The sequence below is a fragment of the Cibotium barometz genome, chromosome 36 (genome assembly GCF_041138505.1).
Source record: "Cibotium barometz isolate CiBa-2024 chromosome 36, ASM4113850v1, whole genome shotgun sequence".
Lineage (NCBI taxonomy): Eukaryota > Viridiplantae > Streptophyta > Polypodiopsida > Cyatheales > Cibotiaceae > Cibotium > Cibotium barometz.
In genome coordinates, this window is record NC_141081.1 from 17,555,405 (window position 1) to 17,566,282 (window position 10,878).

General features: G+C 43.5%; 2 protein-coding genes across 3 annotated transcripts in view; one reads left to right on the forward strand and one right to left on the reverse strand.

The window, feature by feature from the left end:
- The window catches only part of LOC147617551 (uncharacterized), a 49,714-nt gene extending 48,196 nt beyond the window's left edge, over positions 1-1,518 (forward strand). For both annotated transcript variants that reach the window (XM_086775824.1, XM_086775825.1), the window contains exon 6: positions 835-1,518. In XM_086775824.1, the coding sequence (XP_086631950.1) occupies positions 835-1,009 (175 nt within the window). In that variant the 3' untranslated portion in view covers positions 1,010-1,518. The remainder of the gene's footprint in view (positions 1-834) is intronic.
- Positions 1,519-8,892: 7,374 nt separating this feature from the next.
- Positions 8,893-10,476, reverse strand: LOC147617552 (putative plastid-lipid-associated protein 2, chloroplastic). Its single transcript, XM_086775826.1, has 3 exons — positions 9,906-10,476; positions 9,621-9,816; positions 8,893-9,534 (listed from the first exon to the last, which is right to left on the reverse strand). Exons 1-3 carry the CDS (start codon positions 10,376-10,378, stop codon positions 9,217-9,219), a joined length of 987 nt encoding a protein of 328 aa, XP_086631952.1. The 5' UTR covers positions 10,379-10,476; the 3' UTR covers positions 8,893-9,216.
- Between the last annotated feature and the right edge of the window lie 402 nt (positions 10,477-10,878).

Below are 10,878 nucleotides of genomic sequence, written 5' to 3' on the forward strand. Positions count from 1 at the left end.
CGTGCAATCCCAAGCCTGTAGAAGGGATCTAACCAAAGGAGAGAATGGGGGGCGATGCTCTACCTCCGAAAAGATGGAAGCATTGGCTGTATATCCAGTCACCTCCCCTTATTGGAGTACACCTAACCTGCTGCATGAGAAAGTCCTTCCATGGCTGAGTGCAAAAAAGGAATATTGTGATAATTATCTTACAAACGCTGCACCTCTGGGTTTATGTCAATCCCCCCTTTTGCTTGGGTAGGATAATGGTTTCTGAAGAAACTCCCTCGTGTGTACTGTGCCATCCTGACCAAAGAAAATGAGGTGACATAACTGGCCAATGCATCCCCTATGAAGAAAAAGCCAACAAGAAGTTATGAACCAAGCAGCGGCCAGCAGCACTCGGTCAACCACCAAAGTTCTAGATGCCAATCAAACTTCCTGCTACTACAATGCTGAAGTTTGCTTTTAATGCTCATGAGCACATTCAGAAATTGTTGGGCTGGGGAGGTGTCAATGCCAACCTGGCAGCCATGGTATCTGGCAGTGCATCCTCTCTCAATCCAATTGAACCCCACATCCAAACCCAATCTGCCTTTCTACTAACATTCCATATCACAATGCATGCACATACGTTATACTGTTTAGTTTAGTGTCTCTTTCGCTCAGATTATAGGTGTGTTTTGAGTGCCAACTCTCTACTGACTTTTTTAGTTAGATTCTCTACTGTTTCACCGTTTCAGAAAAGTAATTAAGTGTGTGCCTTGCACTGTTGTGTTATTTTTCAATTGGTGGGTGGACTGTGTAGTTAATCTTGTGTGCTATTGCAACTAAAGCTTTACTTGACCTTTGCAGATTAGAAAAGGAACGCACACGGAGAGAAAAGAAGGCAGTGGAGAGAAGTGAGGCACTAAAAGAGAAGCAATTGGCATTGGAACAGAAAGAGATTGCTGCTATGAATCAATTCAGAACATTTGTGAATGTAGCAGGTGGGAAAATTACAATCCCAAAAAGGATGGATCCTACCTGAACTCATGCATGCCGGGTTCTACAATGTTGAGCAACAGGTGATATGTGGTTGCCTAAAGAAAAAATTTCCTGGTCTCACATGGAATCCTTGGTTTGGAACGCTTTCAACTGTAAAGAGGTTGCAAGAGAGAGAACCTAATTGTATGTTTGGATGTTTTGTCACTACTTGTCTAAACCTTTTGTCCTATAACTAGCTTGCATTTCATTATTTTCTAGAGAGGCTTCATGAGACACGGGGAAATGCAAAAAACAGAGTCTATGCAGGATCAAGAAGGAAGTGCTCAGAGTTGTAAAGGGCAGGGCGAAAGTGGCATTTGAAAATGACAATTTTTAAGAGTTCAGCCCTTATCAGCTTAGTGGATGAGTTCCATGTCACACGCTTAATCTTCAGTGACCTTATTATGCCATCATCGAGTTTTTTTGTGTTCCAGCTCTCAGTCCGCTCCTTTTATGTTTGTTTATCTACGCTTGGAGTTGCAATGAAGAGCTGGCTTCAATCATTTTAGTCAACTTGCACAATCATGTCACTTGTTTTGCAATGAATAAAACCTTGGAAATTGATAACTGGAAGTGTGCCTGCTGCAAGGAAGGATTTTTCTTTGCCAGCAATCTTTTCGTCACATAATATTATTGTGCAATTTTTGCTTGATTATCTATTGATGATAGCTTACAAGCGTTACCGAGCCATATATAGCACTAGATAGTTTGTGTATTGGTTGAACTAGAATGATATACCTCAAAGTCTGGTGCTCGGTGAAGAAAATCTAGGCTTTTTGAACTGTCACGTTATACCAGTGGTGATGAAAGCAAGAACTGGTCCCAATTTGGTGCAAGGGGTCAACATACCACGCCTCAGCCTGCCTGCCTTTGCACTTTCTCTTCATTCTTCTCCTTCTCCTCTCCTCTCTTTCCTGTTAGTCCTTTCCTCTCCTATATCCAATAAGGCTATGGTATGTTATGCGCATCCCATTTGTAGATCTACTTTGTGAGCACTTCAAGCGCTTGGTTTGTGATTCAAAGTTTTGTAAGGGCATGCCTGAGTAAGCCCCTTAAAGGGCTCTCTCCCTTGTTCAATCACAGTACACACAAAAAACCTGCAAGTTTAACAATGCAGCCTACATAGGTTTACATGCACTGGTATATGAATGTCAATGATAATTTTGGAATTCAAATTGTACACACAAGCTCAATGTGGCAGAGAGGTGTGGAGCAAGAATACTTGGGTGTTGTGCTTTGTATTCTTTCTTGACAATGGAGCACCTCCTTGATGAAAGCAATGATGGAAAGTGACAAAGGAGTTCATGTTTTCTTCATGCTCAAAGATGTGAGATAACTACATGGATAGGAGCTTAGACAGCATGGTACGATGTTATGTCTATGATACTTTGAGATGACACATATGTCAAGTCTTGTGTGATTGAATTCTTCAACACCCTTGTTACCAGAGTCTTCATCACTTCACACTCAACTCTCTCCCTCTCTCCCCTCGGGTCACGGTTGCTCCCCCGCCCCCGTGATGACGGCCGTGACTCGCGTCTCTCTCTCAAGTGACTCTCTTGCTTGTAAATATTTTTCTTGGTTAATAGCAATCTCAACTCCACCGTGAATCTTTTCTTCAAGCAATCTTCTCTCTCTCATTCTTGGCAAGCAAAACGTGAGTCCTTCCGCTATCCACTACCATCTCGGAGTGCCTCTACATCCATCGAACACGAGCCTTCGACGCTCACCACCTCTTGGAGTGCCTTTGCCTCACATTGACACGAGCCTTCATCATCGACCGTGCTTCAGCTCCGACAACATCTTTGCTTCTGCATTGGTCGTCTACTCAAAGTCACCTCACATCAGAGGGCCTCGTACATATTTTCACTCACCATCATATATACACTCACTCATCCATTTAATGCTAAGTTGTTTTGATCTGATCTCTTGTACATCTCTCCTTTCATCCTTTTTCCCTCACATGGTATCAGAGCTATCATGAGCAAAGGGATTGAAGACCTTGAGAGTACACATGGAACGTGTACCCACGCTCTTGGAGGACAATTTTTCTCACCAGAAGTTGATTCTTCAAACTCTCATCTGGATCACACAGGGAATAGGACTTCTTACTCATAGGAGAGCCCCATTCAAGATCTTACTTTGGGAGATGATCAACCCATCTACATCAACTTACCTTCACTACCTTTGCCATCATGATCTCCCTCTATGACTTTATCAGCCTTTGCTTCCAGAGGGGGATACATTTCTTCTGCTAGAGTGTCAGTGTGGGACCTTGGTATCCTTCATTTTTTCTCATCTTCTCTCATAGTCTCCTTTTTGGCCTGAGAGGGGGTGTGAAAATGGTATTTTTCCCAGCCCTAAAAAGGATTTTTTTGGGGGTTTTATTCGATTTATTTGTTCTTTGGGTCTCACTGTTGGTCGACAATCCCTTTTCTATACTGACCAACAACACACCACCACTATATATAGCTTAGTCTCATCATTCAGCAGGTGTACCACATCATTGAGGTACCACTTCATCATGTGCTGGCCAACAACTCCTTTTCTGGACCAACCAATTTCACACTACTACATATAGCATAGCCTTATCATTCAGCACGTGTACCACATCAGGTATCACTTCATCATCTGCTGCTCTGTTTGCTGCCTATTGGCATCTGCTCTACATTAGCATATCATCTTAGTTGTCAGGTCAGCTCCAACATTTTCTTCTATTGTAGATCTTACCTTGGGACATCAGCCCACTCTCTGCACTTCAACGTTTTCTTCTACAGCATACCCTTGGGACAACAGCCCAGTCTCTGCTACATTAACTCATGGGACAGAAGACCTCTCTACTATAGTAGAGTACTTAACGTTTTACATCAGCTCACACCTTGGGACAGCAGCGCACTCTCTGCTACAGTACAACACATTAGTGTTTTATCATTAGTTCATATCTTGGGATAGCAGGCCGCTCTTTGCTACAACACATCTACGTTTTTCTTCTACAGTTCACCTCGGGACAGCAGCCCTCTCTACTCACCATCTCACGTCATCGGATGGCAGTCCTCTCTGTTTATCTTCCTCACCACCACTCAGGTATTGTAGCACTCTTGTCACCAGAGCTTGCACCACTACTCCACCACTCAGGTATTGCAGCACCCTCGTCACTAGATTTTGCACCACCCGGTATGGCAGCCCTCTTTGCTCTTCATGACTCCTCAGGTATCGCAGCACCCTTGTCACTAGAGTTTGCATCAATTCACCTTCCGCTACTCATTACCACCTTGGAGTGCCTCTGCATCCACATTGACGCGAGCCTTAGACACTGACCACCTCTCGGAGTGCCTTTGCCTCACATTGATGCAAGCTGGCGTCCATTGACTGTGCTTTAGCTCTCCGAGATCATCTTTGCTTCTGCACTGGTCTTCTACTCAGAGTCACCTCACATCAGAGGGCCTCTTGTACATATTTTCACTCACCATCATATATACACTCACTCACCCATTTCATGCTGTGTTGTTTTGCTCTGATCTCTCGTACATCTGGTCCTTTCATCCTTTTTCCCTCACACTTGCACAGTCTTACCTTGTGTTATAAGGTCATTGCTTGTACCACAATGTACTAGGATGAGATCAAGTATCCTTACCCTTGGATTCCAAGATGAAGACGGGGTGCTAAAAATTGTGTGATCTTGAATCCTATTTTATTTGTTGGGTTGAGCATTGAAAGGAAGCAAATCCATTGAAAAAGAAACATGTTACTCATTAACCAGAGTTTACATGGTTTAGGCTCAAGAGGAGTCTATACTCTAGCTCTCATATGGGAGAGAACACCATAGCCAAGAAAGCTTGAAAGCTTGATTTGATTAGTAGTGATTATTCTCTTGGTTAGTGTCCATAGTTGGCATTTATTGCAATGACAAATATGGGTATGTCTAGGCCAACCCTCTCTTGGTTTTATGCAATGAATGCCCATGTGACTAATAAGTAGAGAGTTCAAAGGTTAGGGTGTTTCACACAAATTGTTCATACTATAGCTAATTTCTTAGTTTGCAAGTTAGGCCCTACATGTGTGATCAAGGTGAAAATCATCCTCAGAAGAGGTTAAGTCCAATGCACAATCCAATGCACAATCAATATACAACCACTAGCAACACGACTCTTATACTACTCCCCATGGGTGAAGTAACAAATCTTCTTTGGCAATCACTTCAACAAGTATTGTATATACATCGACAGATGGTAAGCCCCCTACTATCCTCACACCAACAAAGGATAAAGAAATCACACCCGCATAAGTGTGGCTTGGCTTTCTAATCAATGATATCTTGTGATTGTGGCAAGCTCACATACATCTAAGATCTTTTCCCAATAATATGTTTCTAGAGCAACCTTGAAATCTCTAGGCCTAACCAACACTGACACAAGTGAGTTATTACATTGCTATGTCCAATATGAATTACATATAAAAAATGTTAGATTCTTTAACCAAAATTTTTATGTCCAATATGAAATACATATAAAAAATGTTGGATTCTTTAACCAAATTCTACATTGGCAATAATCCATTCAAATGTAGGTTTCATGTGATTGATGTACGTGCACTCCAAGGCCAAGTGATCTTTAGAAGAGACTGGACTAGTGCCACTCAATGCCAAATCAATTGGCAACAGACCTTGACAGCAAGGAGGTGACCATCCTCATATGCCATGAAGTGGAACCGGCTTCTAAGTCCTCGTCACCACCAACTGCCCTTCACATTGAAGCTCCATCCTTAATATCATTGGCAATTGCCCTTCACATTGGAGCTTCACATCACCACCAACTCCCCTTCACATTGAAGCTCCAACCTTAACATCATCTCACCAACTTCCCTTCACATTGAAGTTCATCGTTAACATCGATAGCCCTTTTCCATAAGGAAGCTTCTTAAGAACTATAGTAAACCTTAGGAAGGAAATCCAGAGCCTCAATGTCGACACCCTCTCTGAAAGAAAAACTAACCTCTTCATTGAGAACTATCTCTAGCTCCAATGCCTCTCCCATTGCCCTCCCTCAACCTAGGAAAACTAACCAAGCTTATCCATCGACGGGCACCCTAACCCCATACCATAGCCAAGGTAACCAATAATGGGTGCCTAGGAGCCTACGCATTGCCCAGAGCTACTATGATGGTTGAATAAAGTTGTGGATCCACAAAAGAAGACTAAGAAGAAAAAAAGAAAGATCAAACCCATACCAAGCCAATCCTTCAGCATTGGTTGGTGCCAGATTAACTACACGCCCAAGGATATTATGAAGGAAACATGCGGGTGTGGATCCCCAACCGCCCACCGAAGAACCTTAAGCTTGCACAAAAAAAAGGGGACAAAGACACTTGATCGCCCCCAAAGCCCACCCAGAGCTACCATGATGGTTGAATAAAACTTTGGATCCCCAAAAGAAGACTAAGAAACACAAAAAAAAAAGCTGAAGAAATTGGGAAATTTTTTCCAAAAGGCCTGCCATAGTTATTGTGGAGAGAGAGAGAGCCTAGACAGCCTAGTGGCATGGGGTTAGAGAGAGAATTTCATGGCAAATAAAAGCTAATGTTCAATGAATGAGAGGATTAGAGAGAGTTTCTGAAATTTGGCTATTTAGAGGATGTCATGCCCATAACTCATGAAAGGCAAAGGTGCATTAACTCACTGAAAGCAAAGGTTGATGGGCAGCAAGGCAAGCCCTCATACACACTGCTAAGGCCTTTGCCCCACAGGCAAGCCAAAAAAGAAGAAGACAGAACCCGGCCAATACTTCAACATTGGTTGGTCCTCCCAGATTAACTACAAGCCCAAGGATACTATGAGGGAAACACGCAGGTATGGATCCCCAAACGCCCATCGAAGAACCGTAAGCTTGCAAAAAAAAAAAGAAGGGACACAAAGACACTTGATCGCTCCCAAAGTCCACCCAGTAGCCTCTTGCAAGCCACTATCTTCCTATTGTACGTATGTACCAAAAATGTTGCTCAAGCCACCATCTTCTTATCAAATGTGTTTACAAGAAATGTTCATCAAGCCACCATTTTCCTATCGAACGTATGTACCAAAAATGTTGCTCAAGACACAAGGTTTCTATTAGGAAAACAGTTATCTAGACCCCCAAGCAATCCCATCATCCTCTCCCTCAAGAGACTTCCAATGATCAAGAAAGAAAGAAGCAGCTACAACCACCACCATGGCACCAACCCCTATTACTCCAATGTCATAAAACATGGGTGCCCAAGCACCAACTATATGTTCAAGGATATTATGATGGTATTCTCCTCATATGGGTACCCAAACAGAAGCAACAAAAGGCAGCTTCCCACCAATCGAGAAAAAGCCTCAACTTGCAAGGTGGGCTAAAGGGAGAGCAAGCAACACATGAGAACAAGAAAACCACAAGTGCCTAATTGTACGGCTAATGACAAGGGCAAACAAAATAAATTTGCCCTCGATTCCTAAAAGACGACTTGAATAAATATTTTTTAGTTCCAATAAAAGTGCTTATTTTTGAGGTTATAGTAAGATTAGTCCCACCTAACAAGCTCACACCCCACCACAAAACCAGAATGTCCTAAGCAAGCCCATCATCCTCTCCCTCAAGAAGCCTCCTTTTCCCAACAACAAGGAAACCACAACAAAGGGCAAAAAAATAATACCCTCAGCTCCTAAAAGTGGAGTCTACTTGTCAAATAAATCTTCAACTCCATCCTTCTAGGAGTTGGCATGACAAGAACCTACATCGAATAAAGATACACCAACACAAGTATTCATCTCATAGGATTTGTTCTTATCAATAGCACCTCCCTCAACTCCGCTCGCTACTTTAAACTTGTAGGTGGTATAGGTAAGTAAGTGCCTCCGCAATGTCATAGACTCAATAGATATTGAGAAACGTAGAGCTACTCGACTAATTCCAATAAAACCACTATTTCAGGATTAGTCCCACCCGACGGCTCATACGTGGCCACCACCACGATACCACCATGTCCTAGCAAAAGCTACGCAGCGTAACTCTCCAACAATAGTAACCACCTGGCTGAGAAAGAGGCATAGCTTTCTAGACTAAATAGCAATCAAGCAGTTGCGATGCTTCAGTGCAAGATGGAGCAATCTCTAGAGCATCACTTCCCTACATTTCTTTGTGGCCTGTGGCCTTTTCATCATGCCAAAGTCTTCTCAATCAAGTGCCCCTCCTAACCCACCTCGCACTATGTTATCTTCAACTATTCATTTTCCGATCAAGTCTATTGCCAAAACTTATCTTATATGGAAACGAACTTTTCTTTAATTGTATATCAAAGTAAACATGTCATGTACTAAACTCAGACCAAGATACTGAAGTGCTCAAACCAAAGTTTTAACAACAGATTTCGTGGATCACATGTAACTAAAATACTCAAATCAGAATTCCAAAAAGTCTTGAATGTTGATATAACAAACATTTCAAAAATTACATGTTCACACATATTATTCATGTATGCATGTAGTAGCGTACACATATAGAGAGAGAGAGAGAGAGAGACATATATATATATATATATATATATAGAGAGAGAGAGAGAGAGAGAGAGAGAGAGAGAGAGAGAGAGATATATATATATATAGAGAGAGAGAGAGAGAGAGAGAGAGAGAGAGATATATATATATATATATATATATAGAGAGAGAGAGAGAGAGAGAGAGAGAGAGAGAGATCTACGAGCACTGCTCATTTTTTCCACAAATATATATGGCACGCATACATAAGAGTTTCAAATGGGAGAGAACAAGGAGGCGGGTAAATCCAGCCTCTCCCATTTGCTATCACAATCATGATTTTGGTGGAAAAAGCATTCAACCAGCCCCAGCATACTCTCAAGTTAGACAAGTCTTACATAGCCTGTGTAGAAATGCAAACTCTTTCCTACGATACGAACTTTACAGGCAATGACTACGAAGTCAAAAACACTGCCTTTTATCATGACATGCCTCACAGAACATGTCGAAACAAAGTGAAGGACAACACCACATCACAACTACCTTCTCTTGAAGAAGCCTAAAAACTACTTTCCTGCTAAGACCATTCCCAAATTTACATCGATACCAGAAATTCTGTTTGACATCCACCTCTTTACAAATTTGCATGACTTAGCTCTGTTTGACATCCACCTCTTTACAAATTTGCAAGCCTTTAAAACACCTAATATGTGAATTTTGGCTCACAAGTCCTCCAACAGAGTGCTTCCCTCTTTGACGAGAACAAAGATGCTGCCCCCATCACCACGAGAAATTCGCAGATCTTTGTCGAGGTAGGTGGTAAGGAGCCACGACTGGGCTTTGTCTGTTCGGATGGGGAACTTAAGAGGGGGTTGGCCGGAAAGAGTTCTGGCAACAGAGGAGGCGGCGTCTTGCAGAGACCTCAGCAGACCCTGAAAGGGCGTGAGGTCGATCTTCTGGCCCATGAATTGCACATTCTCCGGGATCTCGATGGAGTCGGTCAGCTGAGGCGTCCCAATGACTCCCTCCTCGAACTTGATCTGCCATAGCCAACCCCACACGATTACCAAACATTCCAAAATAGACCAGGAGGAAAACAGAGTTGAAAACATAAAAAGGGCTTTACCTGCACACGCTTGGGGCTCCGGACCTCAAAGGAGGCACTGGTGCTGAAGGAAGTGGTGGCAAGCGGACCGGTGAAGGAGACAGAATTCTCCACGGTGAGGGCAGTGGAGTCGATGAACTGCGAAATTTCTCCAACCTTCACCAACGGCAGGGTTCCGGCAGCCAGGAGGGGAAAGAGCTCCGAGAAAGAAGTGTACCTGTTAATCGCAAGAGCATGAAGCACTCCATAAGATGTCACGACGCTCACAACGACGAAGTGAAATGGAAGGGGACTGACAACACATACGCGAGAATCCATTTGCCGTTGAGGAGGGGAAGGGCCTCGGTGGGGGCCGGGGTAGGGTTCTTGGCCTCCAGTTGCGTGATGAGCTCCACGATCTCAGCCCGCACCTCGCTACTGGCCTTAAGACCACGGTCGGTCCCAAAGAGACTGTCCACCAGCGCCTTTTTCAGCTCCGCGACGCCGCTCACCTCCTCCACCATCGTCGCCACGCTACTCTTGACACTCTCCTCCAACGAATCTGGACGGTCTTCCCGTGGCGGCTCTTCTCCCCACTCGTCATCGCTGGTCACCGCAAACAACCGAGACCTGCCGGGATTGGAAACAGTGACTAAAGGTTTGGCGGAGAGCCGAAACGCAGAGAAGCTGTTACAATTCGAGGGGGATGGGATTCCCGGGGAAGAAGAAGAGGGAGATGGAGAAAAGCTACAGCAAGGAGAGGAGCACTTGCACAGAGAAAATGAAGCTAGGGCAGCCATTGCGCCAACAAACGCAAAATTTGGCAGAATCACGGACGTGGAGGAAAGACACACGCGTGTGGCTTCACAGGTTGCCCCCTTTTGATGTAGCGCCACAGGCTTAAGGCGGTTCCACAACTACTGGCCCTGGTTTCTTCCCCTCTCCACGTGGCCGAACGACCAAGAGATAAAGCTAAATTAAAATTATAAACGGCAAATTGGAAAAGACTCAACTCTTAGTACTATGTCAAACTGACTTTTCTATGGGTCTGCCTAAGGTAATGTCCATTTCTATCTCGCATATATATTCACACACTTATTCTATCTCGTGCTCTCTTTTGGGGGGCCATCAATTAAAGAACACATTAAAATTGCACATCGTCGTTGACACACCACCATAGAGAAATCGTACCGAGGTGAGGTCAAAGCTAATAGAAACTGTATTTGACATTACAAACATAAAACTATTTCCATAGGAAGTGTAGATATCTTCGTGAACATTACAAACATGAAACTATTTT

What these genes read in the sequence shown, in the direction of transcription:
- LOC147617552 (XM_086775826.1), bottom strand. Translation starts at nt 10,378, where the DNA reads ATGGCTGCCCTAGCTTCATTTTCTCTGTGCAAGTGCTCCTCTCCTTGC. An exon ending in AACGGCAAATGGATTCTCGC is followed by an intron (nt 9,817 to 9,905) that starts GTATGTGTTGTC and finishes TGCGATTAACAG; the next exon opens with GTACACTTCTTTCTCGGAGC. An exon ending in GGAGCCCCAAGCGTGTGCAG is followed by an intron (nt 9,535 to 9,620) that starts GTAAAGCCCTTT and finishes TGGCTATGGCAG; the next exon opens with ATCAAGTTCGAGGAGGGAGT.